Consider the following 19,590-nt stretch of genomic DNA (forward strand, 5'->3'; position numbering starts at 1 on the left):
GGCTTCTTCTTCTCAACCCCATACTCTATGAATATGTCCATCCTCCTAGTTCTTTATCAATTTTGATTTTTTTTTATTTTTTAATCTTTCGGTTAAGACAACATAACGTAACATGAATCATAGGAAATCATACCGCAAGGGCACATAATCTTTAAACTTACATGCTTTGATAATATTTTGTACGTCAACATATTAGTGTCTAAATCTACCCATACATACATACATGAATGATCGTCATCATTTCATATCATAGCCATACACATTGTACAAACATAGCAGGCCATGATATCATTCATTTACGATACATCCATTGATGGTGTTGTGAATGGTTATTTCACACAAGTAATATAGGTACTAAATCTGATACGTTTCTATTGATATTCTGAATATCACAACAGAGTGCCAAATGTAATACAAGATAGCCAATGAAAAAGGGGATGAGAAGCTTAGAGTTGATAGAGTAGGAGATGGGAAGACGAAGACAACCACATTCTAAACAGCATTCGTGTTTCTAACCTAGTCTCTGTTTTTTCATGCTTATATCTAGTGATCGCTTCAACTGGTCCATTACATTGTTGGGCTTCTTAATAGGGTTAGTGGGTTGGGCTCATAAGTATGGTTCATAACAGAGGGACTGGTCATAACTGGCCGAATGCATATTTTTTACAATGTAAGACTTATTCAAAATTTTACCTTTTTCATCATCATAAAACATTTGTCTCTCTTTCATTATGCATAACCATTCATTCATTAAAACATTACATACATAAAAACGTATCATTCATAACTATCACACTTTTTTTAAACTAATTATATGAAAATGTTTACCTTCCAGGCTTCCCTTACACAACTTTCATGGACTATACATGCGAAAGTGTTAAAACTCATTTTCTCACCAAAACACTCTTGTGTGTTATCGCATTTCAATCAAGTCGTACTTTCGCATGATCAATCTGGGCAAAAGTTAGGTTACTATATTTTCGCATAGACCATTCTTTTGCTTAAGGCAAACTTTCGCCTAAACCTTTCTTTTGCTTTTGACAAACTTTCACCTTTTTTCTTTAGTTTTGTATAAACAAACTTTCGTTTAAACAAAGTTTCGTGTAAGTTTAGTTTCCTGCGAAATGTACATGAAAACCCTAGCAACTTCAACAATGTCGTATTTCCACGAAGTTCTACCCAAACGCGTCGATATCATAATTTTATCGATTTAAACCTTCTTTTAGCATTATAACAGGCATCACCCCTCGATAACATGCGAGATTTAAAGTGAAAGTATTTAGACAGAATTACAAATTTTGTCCTTTAAACAAAGCCAATTTACGGTTCGTGTCCTTTATTTAGTTTCTTTGCAGGCGATGTACTTTAAACTTTTTTTATCTACACGTTATGTCCTTTACGCTAACTGGTGTTAGAAAAAATCAGTTAGATACCCTCACGTGAGGCGCATGTGAGGGCATATTGGTCTTTTCGTCTACACCTGCAAAAAGTTTATCACCCCTCCCACCACTTGCAAAACCCTAAAATCCACCACCTAATCATCTTTTATAAAAAAATCCCATTTTCCCCATCTTTGAATCCCCCACCAACACCACCAGTTGAATACCTTTAAACACTTTGGACGCTCAAAATTTGATGGTGAAGGTGAAGATCGGAGAAGAAACTGGTGTTCAGATCTGGCCCGAAAACGATGTTCAGATCAGTGAAGGTGAAGATCGGTGAAGGTTAAGATCTGATGGTAGTGGTTCAGGTGAAGGTGAAGGTGAAGGTTCAAATCTGAACGAGGTTAAGATCGGTGAAGGTGAAGGTTGAGATCTGGCCCGAAAAAAGATGGTAGTGGTCCAAGTGGCCGGAAAAAGGAGGTGGTGATTCAGGTGGCCGGAAATCGAAGGTGATGGTTCAGGTGGCTGAAAACAGAGGTGGTGGTCCAGGTGGCCGGAAACGGAGGTGGTGGTTCATGTGGTCGGAAACAGAGGTGGGGTTGGTGGTGGATTTTAGGGTTTTGCAAGTGGTGGGAGGGGTGATTAACTTATTGCAGGTGTAGACGAAAAGACCAATATGCCCTCACATGCGCCTCACGTGAGGGTATTTAGCTGAGTTTTTTTAACCCAGTTAGCGTAAAGAACATAACGTGTAGAAAAAAAAGTTTAAAGACACCGCCTGCAAATAAACTAAATAAAGGACACGAACCGTAAATTGGCTTTGTTTAAAGGACAAATTTTGTAATTCTGTCAAGTATTTACCTTTTGGACTATAGCCTAAATCTAACTCGATGATGAAGATGGCGACGGGGACTTAAACACACTTTTCACATATATATCAACACCAAAACACGGTCTTAACACTCCCCTGAGCTTATATTAATCTAAAACTGAATGGAGATACGCCATGGTTTCTTTCATTCTTTATATCTCTCTTACTTGTATTAAGAGTAAACTGCCCCTCACGTGATGCGGGACTTGTGAATTATGACTGGGGTTTATTTGGGAAGAAATGACAAAAATGCCCCTTGCGTGAGGGGCACGTTGATGGATTTAACGACAAGACTTAACGGGGTTAATTAATTCGGGTTTAATTGCAGGTGAAATGAAACCACCTGGACTAAAATCGCAAATTTGAAACTGTTGGACTAAAACCGCATATTTAAACTAACCATAAAAACGAAAACCACAGTTCACTCTTTTATTAATAAAGGAAACCTAGAGGTGAAGAAATAATAATGAAATGGTGGTCGCTAGATTCATACATTAGGCTAAACTTTAAATTTAGGGGTGATTACCATCTAGTAGCCCTTCATATCTTTTAAAACCACACACCTAGCACCCATTCTTACATGTTAACACAAAAATCCCAAAATAAACATCGTTAATTCATTTCATTATATCATAAAACCCAAATTTGAAATGTTACATTTTAATTTTAATTCACTTATGATCGAATGATGAAGGAACTAGACTCGTTGAGGATTTGCACCAAAATTTGTTCAGATCAGCATGAATATTGTTGGCCACAGTAAATTGCGCTAGATGGTATCAATTATCAGGGTTGGTCCGTGGGTTAGCAAACCCAAGCAAGGATTTATGACCACACTTAAATTAAAACATTTAAATAGAGGTGCACAAAATACTCGGTTCCGGACCAGACCCGGAACCAGTTCCTACCCATACCCGATGTCACACCCCGACCAAAGGCGGCAAAACATGCCGAGGTGTAACGATTGCCCATAAGCGCATGACACTATTTAAAACGACAATATTTAACAAACTCATTTCATTTCACAACATCGAAAATGTCACATAATAATATTCATAAGTCGAATACAACAACATATCACAAAATGTAGCAAATCAAATATTGTTCATTGTTACTAATATCCTAAAGGTATTTGTGACGTTTTCTCCAAGCATCCAACATCAACCTAAATACAAACCTGTAACATTTTATAAAATAAAGTTTGTCAACACAAAGGTTGGTGAGCAATTCATAGTTTTTGAGCATATATGTATATAATAAGAAAAGCCACAATCTTATATACGAAACAACAAATAAATAGCAATAATTTGGATAATATGAGGTCGCTAATAAGAATACATTAGCGGCATCGTCTATAAGAGAATACCAAATAGATTCGGATTTCATGAGGTCGTTAATAAGATTACATTAACAGCACTGTGCTATAAGAGAATACCATATAGTTCACGGATTTATGATTCAACCTTCCAAAAGCGGTAAACACATAAACATATAATCATGTAAGCATAGAACATTAACGTTGTTTAAGTAAAGTAAAGTATACATTTGAGCATTTATTTAAGTAAAGTATACATTAACGTTTGTGGTTTAAGACTCAAGTATAAAGCATTTGATTTGAATAAGTATGAAATGTCACCCCAAAACAAAAGATAGAAAAACGGGTATGAAGTTACTCACGTTCAAGTAATAAACTTGAAAAGTTGGTAATTTGAAGATTTTCCGGAACGACGAGTTAACGTATGAAGCCTAAATAAAAGAAAATCTTGGATTTAGAAAGGTTGTCTTGAAGATTTTTAAATAAAATAATTGTTGCAAAAAGTAAACAATTAAAGTTCAAGGTTTAAAATGTAACTATTTAAGAATTTATAATAATAACCCTTTAAAAATGTAAGTTTACTCGAAACCGGGTTAAAGTATCCAACCTCAATATTTACTTAACCTATGTTAAGTAATAAGGTGAGGGAAATGCTAAATGCAAGTTCCTTTGGGACAAAGATACTAAACCGGGTCTTTAACGAGTATTTGGGTTGTTGGTTCGGGTCTTGATAATTGGTCAAACCCAAAGTCAACTTTCCAAAATGATGAATGTTATGAGATAACTCAATAAAACTTTATAAGACTTAACCAAGTATGTAGATCTATTGTTTTAGAACTAACAACGTACGTTAAACGAGTATTCGGTTTTGTTGGTCCAACCTATGTTATGAGATCAAGTTGGATCCAACATTTCAAGTACTTAAGAAAATAATAAAAATCATTTTGTAAACTATTTTTAGAGAAATATACAAGTCTTGATAGCTGAAAACACACTTATGTGTCTTAAGCGAGTAAAAATCGGATTGGTTCGTTTTCCATCTCACAATATGTTCCTTGATGGTTTCCACATGCCCAAATATCATAGATCTTGTACAATAATTTATAAATTAAAAATATTTAAGTTTTACAACTAAAAAGTTAACAAGTCTTTTAAGCAAAAGTTTCGGTTTGGTTCGGTTTCCATCTCCCAACGAGTTCATATATGGATTCCACATGCTTAATATCAAAGAACTTGTAAAAATGATTTTTGAAACTCGAATCTAACATTAAACATGTTTAAAACTATTTTAACAAACTAGTAAAAAGTTCGGTTCATGGTTTGGACTATTTACGGTTAAACCGGGGTTAGTCTCTACAAACCTCCACCATGAAACTTCATAAATATGACAAAAAAAACTAAAAAAAGTAGAAGTTAGTCATGGTTAGTATGTGCAAACAAATTATGTGTGTGTATATATATCAAGAACACGAAGTCCTCCATGAAGCCTTGTCTTACGAGGTCCGAAACTTAACCAACCGGAGTCGGAGAAGTAACTACCAAAGGTAACAAGGGGTGTGTATTATATATATATATATATATATATATATATATATATATATATATATGTTGTACTACCATATTCAAGTGTTAGTAATGTTAGATGAACAAGTTAGAATGAAAGACTATGGTTAGTTTGACTTGAGAAGTCAAACCTTCAAGAATACATAAGAAATAACAACCTTGAATCTACGGAGTTTGAGAGAGAATTTGGAGATGTAGCAAGAGTAAAATGAAGAAGATGGGTGTGTATATATAGGGAAGGAGTGAAGGGTTGGGTATAAAGATTCTTTTATGGTTTGCACGAAAATTGGTATGTTTAAATGGTTAAACAATGCATAATATAAAAATCCCATATTTTATATATTTTATATATTCTAAATGACAAAAATCCAATATTTTATATATTTGAAATGTTCGGGTTACAAACGGGTCGGGTTTACATAACAAAAGCGACCCGAAATTGACGGATGTCACACCCGACCCACGGGTACTACCTGATGTAGGATTTCTCCCCGAAGTCGTACCAGGAGCCGACCCGAACCCGCCGGAACCGGACCCGAAAATACCCGGTCAAAACTCGACCCTGTCCCACCCGAAACCCAAAAAAAACCAGGAAAACCCGGTCAAATGCCCGACTATACCCAGATCTGGTTCCTGAAATACGCGGTTTGTGCACGACCTCCAAATAAAAAAAACATATATATTATAGTAGCCAGATGATACTCAAAATTATGTATTGGTCTAATAGTAAATCTTTGTGTTGCCATGTTGCTAGACATGAGTTCAAGACTAGTTATGCGCTCTCTTTTTTTTATTCACAATTGTTATGAAAATGCCACAAAATCTCATTTTGATTTAGGCTTCCAAAATCGTTAAGCCGGTCTTGTCTGTATTAGTTTCGAGGTATCCGTTATTTTGATTATGTATATTACACAATCATACTAATCCTTGAAGTTGATTTGCCTTAGGTATAGCAAGAGGGTTAAGATCAAACTATTGAGGATAGAACGTTGTAAAGACTCATCTTGAATATTTTGAGGTTCGATCTTGGATAATGTTACCTCGTTATCTGGTAATGGATTATTTTGTTAAATCACTTTATTAATCTTAATCCCGATGTTTTGTAGTTAAAAGTGGTTTTTTAGTTGGTGATAAAGAAGACCTATCACCTATGATACCATGGTGTAATGAAATTTTTGAGACCTATAATTCCACATTTACAAGACTATTAATCTGTTTTAGAAATTTGGTGAGACACTTTGTATAGTATTCAATAGAAATGATGTGGATAATGAAGTATTTATGTGGTCAACAAATATTTGTGTTGCTTTAGAATGTTGCCTTGGCCAAAAGTAATTAGGACATGAATGCCTTTTATCCATTTTATGTGGCTTTTAAAATGTGGATAAACCTCTTCTTAGACTTGACAAGTTTCTTGTTTTTATTCTCTAGGTTTTATTGTAAAAGATCATAGACTGTAAATTTATTTAATGTATACTTGATAAGTGTTAAAACAATTGAGTGCCACAAATTAGGGATACTAGCTACTATAAAAAAGATATATCGATTTTTATTAATTCTAATATTCTTTTGGTCGTTGTTGATCCCAATTAACGAATTAGCTGGTAACGATCACATCTTTTATTATTTTTTATCAACAGTCCGCAACTAACAAAATTCTAACGTCATAGTTGTATGTCGTCGAAAAAACGTTAGTCTTTTCAGGTAACGATCACACTAATTCTAGCAAGGAAGTTGCAGCTTTCCGCTTGCCTTTCTCGTCTTACAATCTAGTCTGCTTTTCTTCCTGCTAACAATCGAAAATATATGCCTGAATGTTGAGCCTCTTTTCAGACCGGCAAGTGCTCTTCAAGACAGATTCGTGAACGGTCAATCTACGCCATGGAAGTTTCCTCCTTTCATTCCAAATTCAAGAATACGATCGATACGATTGATTGCCAGCGTAATGATCAGTCGGACAGAGGCTAGGGCTCCTTCCTTCCCACTACGTCCTTCCTTGTGTGTCGGAGATATAAAGCGATATATGTTTATACAGTGTTAGTTCTATAACGAACGAATTTCAAGCTGCTAAAACCCGATGTCGTAGGTTCAAATCCTATGTAGCGTGATTCGGATCTTCTTTGATCGAATTTGACTCCTACAAAGAAGAAGAATCCTAGAACAAAATCATAAGTAACTAACCAACTTTTATGAGACACATAATTAACTACATTGATCTCGGTAGCTGCTTAGACCTATAACCGATACTATGTAGCAGCAAAAAAATTGTATCCATTTTCATGATTCATATACCAGTCATGAGCGAGAGCAAAGCCTAGAGAGACAGAAATAGTAGCTTAGGATCACAACACAAATAACCCAAGCTAGATTCAATGATATATTGCCATCTCATTTGATCTCAAAACTACCCTAAAGGGTTGCAACACCATCTTCCTAAAAAGTATCTTAAAGATACTTTTTAACCTAAAATTATATAATATCCTTGGCTTATACATCAGCTTCGTGAACACAAAGCTCAACCCAGAAGTCGAACTTATATGATTTGCGATGGTATTTCCAAAATACCTGATCGGTCATGATGGACGCTCCTTCCACATTATTGTTTGTAAACTCACATGATGAAAACATGGTGAAAACGCTTAAGGCCGCGAGAGCAGTACCAAATCGAGGCAAACTTTGAATACCAAATATGACCTCAAAATAATAAGGATCAAGGTCGGCCAGTGAGACAATGGGGGATAAGCTTCATCGTCGAGAGGGATACAGCCCATCTCAATTCATTTTCAATTAGGCCTTGTTTTAGCTTCTTTAAGGGTTATTACTTCTTTGGTAGCTCAACACATGTACTATTTACCCGTTTATGCATTTATAGCACAAAACTTTACTACCCAAACTACGTTATATACTATACACACTTCTAAATCAGTCACATAATATTATGTTTTTATTTATAGTAAAATTATTAGTATATTATTATTTTTATTTATGTTTCAAATCCTTTTATACAAGGAAACAATCAATCTGTTAGTGCTTTGAGAAGATGAGAATCATGATTTATTTAATCATATTTGCGGCCGTTTTAAGTCTTGGTTGGGTGAGTGTGGTAAGACTTTTGTTTCTTGAGAAGAATATCATTGTCTATTGTTAATGTAATTTAGGAGTTGAATTAGATAGGGCGTTTGAGTTGCAGTTAAAAAAAGTTATATCATCTTAATATCTTATACACATAACATTACCTAATTGGCTATTATATTAACAAGGGCCTCACCTACAAATTTTCTAGACCGCCAAAAGACAAACGATTAGTTTAATGATTCTCTTAGCTAAATTTTGGTAGCTCACGTCTTTATCAACGGGTAGTCAAATTCGGTATGTTTTAAGAAATTATTAAAACATTAAAATATGTGACAACATTTTTATTTTTATCTTTAAACTAGGTTTTATCTTCTGTATAGAGTTTTGTTTTACGTTATTCTTTTCTGATTAATATATATATTTAGAATTTAAATTTTATATATTGTAAGAAAGTTGATAATATACTTAGGGTTTGATAATGAAAAAGTTTCAAAAATAAATGAGATATTATAACCCGATTTAAAACTATATGAGTTTGGTGAGACCAATGACCCGCTTATTTTGTTTACTGTAAAACTATTTCTTAATTATAAATAATATCTTTTAAAAAAACCGGATATTAATTTTTAGTGTATTCATATTTTATATATTTAATAATGATTTTTAATTTTTAGTATATTCAAATTTGGACTGAAATGACAAAAGTATCAAAGCACGACAACGGAAATGACCATTAACTCACAATAAAAAGAAGAAAGACAAAAATACCCTTAAGATAACGAATAATTGGATGCCGTTAGACGGGTGTGACGTAATTAACTAATGTTTAGAACTGTGAAGATTAAATTAACAAAATTTCAAACTCTTAACGTTAAGTAATAAAAATAGCAAACTACATGGAAAAAAAAATGATCATTAACTCTATAATATAAAATCCTATATGGAAAAGATTTACAAATAACAAACAAAAATACAAATATTAGCATTTAATAGTGTCTTTATGATTTCACCCAAAGATACAAAATTAGGTCATTCATAAGCCACTGTAATTCCTACAAACCAAAACGGCAGAACCCCCCATCTCTCTCTCTCTCTACAACTTCCTCAATATTATTATTATTTTAGAGAGAGGATGAATCAGTGAGTGTAACCATTTGTTCAATTTCTTTCTTGCCATCAAAGAACTCAATACTATTACCTGGTATGTTTTTTTCATTTTAATCAAAATATATTCTTTTATTTGTTTTCATTGTTTTCATCGATATATATATATATATATATATATATATATATATATATATATATATATATATATATATATATATATTTAACCCACATTGATTTTAATCTAAAATTCTGTAACCCATTTATTATAATTAATTTTCTTGCTCAGTTTCATGGATAAAAATTGAATCTTGATTGGTTTTTTGTATTCTTGATGGGTATTTTAATGGATACAAGAATCAATTTTTATGATTGTTTACATGCATTTTATGTTAAAAAATTGAATCTTGATAGGGTTTTTTGTATTCTTGGTGGTTAATTTAATGGATACAAGAGTTTGTTTCATATTAGAACTCCAAAAATCCATTTTTATAATTTTTTTTTCATGTAATATATGTAAAAAAGTTGAATTAATTGGGTTTCTTATAATCTTGGTGGATAATTTAATGGATACAAAAATCTTTTTTTCATTGAAACTTCAAAAATCCAATTTTTATGATTGTTTACATGCAATTTATGTTAAAAATTGAATCTTGATAGGTTTTTATGTAATATTTGGGGTTAGTTTAATAGATAAAAATACAATAATCATTTTTACATTAAAATTCCAAAAATTCAATTTTTATGGTTGTTTACATCATTACATGTAATTGATTATTATTGGGTTTTTTGTAATATTGATGGTTAATTTAATGGATACAAGAGTCAGTTTCACATTAAAATTTCAAAAATGTAATTTTTATGATTGCTTACATTTAACCCATGTAGAAAAAGGGGAAATCTTGATTGAAATAATGGATTCAAGAAGATTACTTGAAAATCAAGGTGATATAATGGATACAAGAATCAATTTCATTAAAACTTCAAAAAATCATTTTTTGCATGTTATTATGTTAAAATTTTTTGTTATCTTCATTGGTTTCTTTTAATTTTATAGTTAATTTGATGGTTACAAGAATCAATTTCACATTTAAACTCCAAAAATGCAATTTTTATGATTGTTTACATGCATTTTATGTTAAAAAACTGAATCTTGATATGGTTTTTGTAATCTTGATAACAGAACTAATTTTACATCAAAACTCCAAAAGTTTAATTTTTATGATTGTTTACATTTAACCCATGTAGAAAAAGGGAATCTTGATTGATTGAATTAATGGATTCAACAAGATTACTTGAAAATCAAGGAGACGGGTTGTTCCCAAATTCCGGTATTGGGTTTCTTTGGTGCCCTCGAGACGACAACTTTTCGCAGTCGAGCGGGTTTTTTGCGAGTGTGGGGCAGATGGGTAAAGGGGGTTTTGGTGGGGTTACCCCTAGCTCAAAGAACACCGACAACCCGGGCGGTATAAAGCTTCCGTTATCATCAAAGTTTGTATCAAGTTCAACAACCGAGTTGAGTTACCGAGTTGCGGTACCCGAAATAGAAGCAGCAGAGGAAGTTGTAGGGGGGTTAAAGAAGAAGAAGAAAGGTGGAGGGTTGAAATTGAAAATCAAGATTGGTAACCCGTCGTTGAGGCGGTTGATTAGTGGTGCGATAGCGGGTGCGGTTTCTAGAACATCGGTTGCACCGTTGGAGACCATAAGGACTCATTTGATGGTGGGTACTTGTGGGCAGTCGACGACTGAAGTGTTTCAGGATATTATGAAGACTGAAGGGTGGACCGGACTTTTCAGGGGTAATTTGGTCAATGTCATTCGTGTTGCGCCTAGCAAAGCAATTGAGGTAATTTGAAAACTTTTTTCTATATAAGATTTATCATATCAATAGTATTAGGTAATTGGTTTATTACGTAGAAATTATGTTTTAATCTCAATAGTCAGTTTTCTTAAAAGGATTATTTAATGATTCTTAAAAATCAGAAAAAATGATGCCAATTAACGCCTTTCAAGTTAATATCAAAATGACGTTTCATTTAATTGCCAACTATGTAAATTTGAGAACGTATAGATATTTTAGTCGTCTAATTATTGTTTTTGATGAATTTTGTTAAAATATAACTTCTTTTGCTTTTTTGATGAATCTTCTTTTGTGTTTATGATTCTAAAAATGCCATCTTGAAAGTGAATAGCCCGGCTTGCATAAAAATATATATAATTTTATATTTTTATTAAGTGTTAAAAAATTTATTATTTTGTGTTCTTGCAGTTATTTGCTTATGATACCGTGAAGAAAAATTTGGCACCTAAGCCCGGACAGGAGTTTAAATTTCGTGTACCCGAGTCATTAATTGCTGGTGCGGTTGCTGGGATCAGCTCTACCATATGCACGTATCCGCTTGAATTACTAAAAACTCGACTTACCGTCCAGGTACATTTCACTTTCATTATTTCAAATGATTAAAATATGCAACATTGCAATTATTAATTAAATAAAGCAACTTTTTGTTTCATTTAGCAGTTAACTCATGTGTTTTAATATAGTTTATGTATATCAAGAAGTGAACTTGATTTGAAAAAAAGAAACAGCCATACTCCTTGACTTTTGAAATCTTTTGACTTTATAGGTGGCTTTTTTTGAATTTTTTAGGTGAAGAATGTGTAAGCTAGATGCAAATTAAATTTATTTAATTATTTTTTTTGTTTAATCTAATTTAGAGATTTATTTTCTCGCATTTAACAAGACGTTTTTTAGTCTCCAAGAATGTGTTTTTTGGCACATATTGTAAACAAGTCGGGCCGGACCGAGCTAAGCTCGACTAGGCTTGAGCTCAAGCTCTTTTAACTTATGAGAGCTTGATCCTTTTTTCTTTATTATTTAGTTGTTAATTTGTTTATATTTATAAAACAATATGCATTAATTAATTAATTTGTATAATGTATAGTAACCATTACCATATAGACATATATATGATATATTAGATTAAAAGTTATATACCGAGTCGACTCCTTTAGGCTTGCTAGCTGGCTCGAGTTCGTTAAGTGAGGCTTGGGGCGTGTTTATCACGAGCCAGGCTCAAACTTGTTTAACTTAGGGGCTTGAGCTCTGGTTTTGAAGCTCCAAGCTTGTGAATAGTTTTTCAAGCTCGAGCTCATTTCATTTATTATTTATTAGTTAATTTATGTATGCGTATAAGTAATTTTTGTAAATGTTTTTAAATTATAATTTTGTATAATATTTTAGTATTTGTATTTATTTAAATATACATTTATATATTAAATAAAAATTATAAATAATTGGCTAGGTTAGGCTCGGGCCCGCTAAGTGAAACTCAGCTTCAAATTTGTTAATTACACAAGCTTATCTTGTAACATATGTTGTTAATATAACTATCTTTTAATCTAGAGGGGAGTTTACAAGAATCTTGTCGACGCGTTTCTCAAAATAATAAAAGAAGAGGGGCCCGCCGAACTCTACAGAGGCCTAACCCCGAGCCTTATCGGCGTGGTCCCATACGCCGCCACAAACTACTTCGCTTACGACACCTTACGCAAAACCTACAAGAAAATCACGAAAAAAGACGATATCGGTAACATTGCAACTTTGCTAATCGGGTCAGCAGCCGGTGCAATTTCAAGCAGCGCAACTTTCCCGCTTGAAGTGGCGAGAAAACACATGCAGGCTGGCGCGATCAACGGTCGGGTTTATGATAATATGCTGCATGCGCTTATAAGTATTCTTGAGAAGGAAGGTGTTAACGGGCTGTATCGTGGGCTGGGCCCGAGTTGTTTGAAGCTTATGCCGGCTGCGGGGATTTCGTTTATGTGTTATGAAGCTTGCAAGAAGATATTGGTTGAGAAGGAAGATGATGAGCCTTGAAAAAAAAAGTTTTAATTATTTATGTTTTTTTTATTTAAATTTTGGAGGTTTGAATTTGGGAAATGGGAATAATGGATTAGGAATTATGATGGTAGGGTTTATTTTGGTGTACTTGAGTTGACCTTATTGAAGAGAGTTTTGGTTTTAATCCATGTTTTGAATGCATGTTTTTACTATGTCATTATGGTGGTTTGTGTAACTTTTTTTTAAGGTTGTGCATTGTGGGCGTTAAACCTGCCAGCGTCAACCATAACGAGCGTGATAAAATTGGCTGTTAAAATGGGAGACGTCTGCCCTTAACTTCGTAAAGGAACCCGTGAGATATAGGGTCTACTTCAGACCAACCAATAACCCTTTTTCTGTTTTTTATTTTAATTTATTGTTTCAGTTAAACCATAACGAGCTTGTTAAAAGAATGGTAGTTAAAGGCCAACATTGCAGTTTAATTGCATAATTTATATTGTTTAATTTATTGGCGAAAAGTATAGTTTAATTGCATAAAATTATGTACAAGTGATTCAATATTTGCACAACATTGCAGTTGAGCCATCCTTCATATGGACCCATTTGGAAGACTTTAAATTTGTTTCTTTTAAAGTAGTGACATTTTTTTTATTAGAGCCTATGAATTGTGGGCCACTCTTTATGTTGTAACTTAAATATTCGAGTTACATAATTGTTTCATTACAATTTTGGGTAATAAGCTAATTAATATTATACACTAACTGGCAAAGGTAAAACTTTTTAAAAACATAAAGGTTTGGAGGTCTTGGGTCAAGTTTCACGGATTACATGAAAAAAAGTTAATTCTTCTACCATTAAAAGAGTATGAATTTGGTTTTGAGTAAAAATAAGTTCATATGAAAATAGCTCACTGACAATAGTACGAGGAGGAGCACGCTCCAGTACAAAATGTCACTATCAGCCGCTGCCTACTCACCAACTCCCATCATGGCACGAACGTAGCCCATAGTTGGTGGAAAAGGAATATTATATACAGCTGGCCGTACCTGCTTGGAAACCTACCTTCGGCTATAAATACTCCAGCACCCTGGAACGGTATCATCATCTTCTCTCTAGCTATTTCTCTCTATATACATTTATATTCAGAGCAACCTAGTCTGATTCTCACGCCGGAGGGTGGTCACAAGGAGGAACCCCCCCCCCTTCTCAGTGACGAGCTCACGGTGTCTGTTTTGCAGGTTGAGAAGAATAACCATCTTTGTCGGACCTAACCCTCGTGGGAAACATCTACTTAACCTAAGATTATCCTTAATATGTCGGGGTCACTTAGTGTTTCTTCATTGGCACCATCCGTGCATTAAGCTAGAACTTATTCTTCTTTTTCCCAGTTTTTTCAAACTTCTGGAAAGATGGTTAATGTTACTCCGATGCCAAAGCCACCGGGTAACCAAGAAACTCCGGTAACCACAACCCCAGCTACTGGGGGGAACACCGGTGAATACACGATTGTTACGAACACTACCCCAGTTACCCAAGCCGGGGCAAGTGCAGTAAACAATCCTCTCCTGGGATTCATTGATACCCAGTTGGGGAAACAACAGACGAGACTTCCCTGACAAACACCAGAACAAGTTAAAGCTTGGGCGGAAGCACGTCTGAAAGAATTCCAAGCCGAGTTGGACGAACGTTTACGTTCACTCCAACAGGTCAATGACAAATTCGGAAGCACTCGACAACAGCTCAACATGAGCAATGATTGCGAGTATGTGGATGATGAAGATTGGGAAGAATCTGACAGTGACGCAAACCCACGTCATAAGGCGAAAGGGAAGCGTAAAGAAGCAGACTTCCACTCGAGAAGAAATTTCGAAGAAACTTTTAAACCAAAGAACACGGGGGGAAACCCACGTGACTTCTCCAAAACTTTCAGACCAACTGTTGCGAATGCGGGAACGTCCAAATTTGCAAGGGACATTGCGGAAGCAATCGCTCCAAAGAGTGCCAAACAGATGTCCAACATAGGCACTTACGATGGCATATCTGACCCGGACGATCACATGAACAGATTTATAGCGGGGGCAACCGTCAGTAATTGGACGGAACCCACATGGTGTTACATGTTCCAAATGACGCTCGTCGGGGCAGCCAGAGCGTGGTTTGATCGTCTACCGGTCCACCACATCTACGATTGGGCAGACTTCTAGCACAAATTCAGCCAGCACTTCAGTCAACAAAGAAAATATACTGAAGAGCAATGGACGATCCTCAACTGCATCCGAGAAGAAGACGAATCTTTGCTAGACTTCATCACTCGCTTCAACTCAAAGAAGCTAAGTCTGGGCACTATTAGCGAAGATCTTGTCCGCGCCGCTTTCATCCAGGGCGCTGAGTACCCAGAGCTCATCCGCACGTTGACAGGTAAAGACGGCATGCCATCCACGTGGGATGCCATCATGACGGCAGCTAAACGCTTTGCCGAAACGGAGAAGCAACTGGGTAGAAATCTTCCCCAGAGCACAAACCTCTACACCCAGAGAACAAGAGAAAATAACGTCCGTACCGCCCGACAAAACAAAAAGAGGAAGCTTGGTATTTGGCAGTCAAGGGTAAACTTTGACACCTCATCCAGCTCTCGCCCTCTCTTAGGCGGAAGGGACAACATGCAGTCGTCGAACCGGAATCCCAGATGGACGCCACTCACCAAAAGCGTCACCGAGATATTTGCCACCGAGAAGCTCCCATGGCCAAAGGCTCCAATAATCCGACAGCGTCAAAACGCTGATCAGAGCAAATCCTGTGACTTCCACGGGACAAAAGGCCACACCACGGAAGAATGCACATCCTTGAAAGATGTCGTCGAAACATTCGTCAGAGATGGGAAACTCACACACCTCGTGGCGTCAATCAAGAACGGAGGGAGGAGAGACAATCTGTACAAGGGCAATGGATGGAAGCCCGTCGACATCAGCATTCACATGGTTCACGGCAACATCAGAGAAAGAAAACGACGAACAACAGAGCCAAGTGCGTGGAAGGAAGCAGAAGTGCGCTTCCCGCGTGTGCCAGGGGGACCCAACAAAGAAGGCCCCATAGTCATCAAAAGCCAGATGGGGCACTACATCACTTCCCGCACCCTTGCTGATAATGGCGCTTCATCAACGGTCATGTATAGGCAGTTCTTCGACAAGCTAGACGACGAAGACAAAGAACACCTAGAAACAGTTTAAGCCTCGATGGAAGGGTTCGACGGCAGCACAAACACCCCCTTGGGAATCCTATCTTTCCCCGTCACTCTCACGGACGGGAAGTACTCCCACACAGAAGACGTGGACTTCGTTGTAATGAGGAAGCCACACCACACATACGACATTCTCTTCGGGAGAGATGGGATGGCAAGATTTAATGCCGTGGTGTCTTCGGTCCATGGTATGATGGGATGGCCAACAGATGAGGGCGTCTCTATGATCACGGGCATTCCCCAGGTATGCATCGCATCTGTCTCATCTAAACCCAAACCAAAAATGGCTAAACCAACAACCTCTGAGCCAGAAGAATGGCCCTTAATGGCAAATACCCTGACCAGGCCGTTACCATTGGCCCAACGATCACTAATCCCACACGCACCTTACTCAAACGCTTGTTGCAAAAAAATGCCGACATCTTCGCGTGGACACCAGCTGACATGACTGGTGTACCTCGAAGTAAGGCTGAGCATAAGCTCAAGTGTGACCCGGCATTTGCGCCAGTCATACAAAAGCGTCGCGTAATGGGTGCTGAGCAGGCTAACGCGTGTAGAACCCAAGTCAAGGAACTCCTTGACGCAGGCATCGTACGCGTTAGTAAATATCAAACATGGGTTGCAAATCCCGTCATGGTACCAAAATCCAACAAACAATGGCGCATGTGCATAGATTTTAAAGACCTAAACAAAGCATGCCCCAAGGATTGTTACCCGTTACCCGAAATTGACCTTAAGGTAGATTCATTAGCACCGTTTCGCCTTAAATGCTTCCTTGATGCGTATAAAGGGTACCATCAAATCCACATGGCTGTTGACGATCAGGATAAAACCGCATTTCGGACGCCCGATGGCACATTTTGTTACCAAATGATGCCATTCGGACTAAAGAATGCCGGATCCACATACCAACGCCTGATGGACAAAGAGTTTCATGCCCAAATCGGGAGGAACTTGGAGGTTTACATGGATGACTTGGTCATCAAAAGCCTCGAGCCAGAGGCGATGTTGAAAGACATCGAAGAAACTTTCAACACGCTCAGAAAGATAAACATGAAGCTCAACCCGAGCAAGTGTTCCTTTGGGATGGAAGATGGGAAGTTCTTAGGAGTCATCGTTACCAAAGATGGCTTCAGAGCGAACCCAGAAAAGGTTGAAGCCATTATGAAAATGGAATCACCTACTACCATCAAACAGGCTCAGACACTGAATGGACGACTAGTTGCACTTAACCGCTTTTTGGCAAACCATGCGGATAGGTCGTTCCCATTCGTGTCAACATTGAGAAATTGTCTGAAGAAAACGCACTTCCGCTGGACACCAGAAGCAGAAGCAGCCTTTCAAGAGATTCGGTCACGCTTGGTCGAACTCCCAACACTCACAGCACCAGAAGTGGGGGAGGAATTAATTCTCTACCTCTCTGCCACAGACAGAGCAACTGGGGCAGTCTAATTAGTAGAACGAAAGGGCATCCAGATGCCCATCTACTATGTAAGCCGCGTCTTAACAGACGTGGAAACCCGGTACTCCACCCTGGAAAAATTAGTCTTAGCGGTTGTACAGGCTTCATGCAGGCTAAGACGATATTTCCAAGGCCACCTAATCACCATTCTCACCAACTTCAAACTTGCAAACGTTCTAGGCAAACCCGAGTTGTCAGGGCGCCTAGCCAAATGGACAATTGAGTTGGGAGAATACGCGATAAAGTACAAGCCAAGACCAGCCATAAAAGGCCAGGTCTTGGCCGACTTTATTGCAGAAGTCCCCGCTTCGCGGGAAAAAGAGTGCCAGGAAGAGGCTCAACCCTCTCCAGCACAAGACATTAACGATGTCTGGCGACTCTATACTGATGGAGCAGCCAACAACGAAGGTTCAGGCGCAGGGTTGAAACTAACTAACCCAGCAGGCCAAGAATACACTTACGCTATTCGGCTGGATTTCCCAAGTACGAATAACGAAACGGAGTACGAAGCATTCTTGGCCGGATTAAGAATTGCGCGTAAGATGGGGGTGAAAAACTTGGAAGCCCACGTGGATTCCATGTTAGTAGCCAACCAGATAAACGGGACGTACACGGCCGTGAATGACACAATGGCCCTGTACCTCGCACAATCAAAAACCCATATGCGCGATTTCAACAATTGCAAAGTTGTGCACATGAAGCGAAGCGAAAACAAATCTGCGGATGCGCTAAGCAAGCTTGCATCGTTAGCCTTCACCCACTTGGGAAAGGACATCCGCGTTGAACTTCTTGGAGCACCATCAGTCCCGCACAAGGAAATTTGTGTCATCCAAACCGGCACGGGAACATGGATGACGCCAATCATAAATTACCTTGCGACGGGTGTACTACCAGAGTCAAAGACACATGCAAGAAAGATACGCTATAAATCACTGAACTATCAACTTGTTGATGACATACTTTACAGGCGTAATTTTCTTGGCCCACTACTCAGATGCGTTGATGACCAAGATGCCGACTACCTCCTAAGGGAAGTACACGAAGGCATCTGTGGAGTACACGCAGTTCCACGCGCAGTTGTAGCTAAGCTTAACAACGCGGGATACTTTTGGCCAGGGATGCACACGGATGCGCTGGCCTACATCAGAAAATGTAGGTCCTGCCAGCTCTACGCACCCAACACGCATCGCCCGAAGAATGAACTTGTTCCAGTCACTTCTTCATGGCCATTCCAGAAGTGGGCCATCGATGTTACAGGCCCATTTCCCACAGCAGCAGGGAATGTTCAGTTCCTAGTGGTAGCCATCGACTACTTCACCAAGTGGATAGAAGCAAAACCCCTAGCCTAAACAACCGCAAAACATATCAAAAAATTTATTTGGGAATTTATTATTTGTCGTTTTGGACTTCCACAGAATTTGGTGAGCGATAACGGCACCAACTTTGCTGACCAGAAGCTACAAAAGTGGCTGAAAGAGCTTCAAATCACCCACACCTTTACCTCAGTGGCACACCCGCAGGGTAATGGTGATGTGGAAAGAGTAAACAAGAGCATCGTCGACGGCATAAAGAAAAGACTCTTGGAGCATAGATCCGGCTGGGTGGACGAAGTTCCACATGTCCTTTGGGCAAACAGAACGCTGAAAAAAGCAAGCACGGGCGAAACCCCATTCAGCCTCACCTATGGCACTGAAGCCATGGTTCCAATCGAGATTGGTCTACCCTCACCAAGAGTC

At 37.5% G+C, this 19,590-nt stretch overlaps 1 protein-coding gene across 1 annotated transcript; it reads left to right on the forward strand.

The window, feature by feature from the left end:
• The first annotated feature begins 9,266 nt into the window (after window positions 1-9,266).
• LOC143589057 (adenine nucleotide transporter BT1, chloroplastic/mitochondrial-like) lies at window positions 9,267-13,342 on the forward strand. The gene is made up of 4 exons (XM_077069915.1): window positions 9,267-9,411; window positions 10,559-11,156; window positions 11,580-11,741; window positions 12,717-13,342. The coding sequence occupies exons 2-4, from the start codon at window positions 10,587-10,589 to the stop codon at window positions 13,188-13,190; spliced, it is 1,206 nt and encodes a 401-aa protein (XP_076926030.1). The 5' UTR covers window positions 9,267-9,411; window positions 10,559-10,586; the 3' UTR covers window positions 13,191-13,342.
• The last annotated feature ends 6,248 nt before the right edge of the window (window positions 13,343-19,590 follow it).

This window comes from Bidens hawaiensis, unplaced genomic scaffold (genome assembly GCF_021521415.1).
Source record: "Bidens hawaiensis isolate Kalapana, Puna unplaced genomic scaffold, B.hawaiensis_p1.1 tig00001576_1, whole genome shotgun sequence".
Taxonomy (NCBI): Eukaryota; Viridiplantae; Streptophyta; class Magnoliopsida; order Asterales; family Asteraceae; genus Bidens; species Bidens hawaiensis.

Bases quoted from the DNA above. Each gene is read 5' to 3' on its own strand.
- LOC143589057 (XM_077069915.1), top strand. From the start codon at position 10,587: ATGGATTCAACAAGATTACTTGAAAATCAAGGAGACGGGTTGTTCCCA. The intron at 11,157-11,579 runs GTAATTTGAAAA...GTGTTCTTGCAG, and splicing joins CGCCTAGCAAAGCAATTGAG to TTATTTGCTTATGATACCGT. The intron at 11,742-12,716 runs GTACATTTCACT...CTTTTAATCTAG, and splicing joins AAACTCGACTTACCGTCCAG to AGGGGAGTTTACAAGAATCT.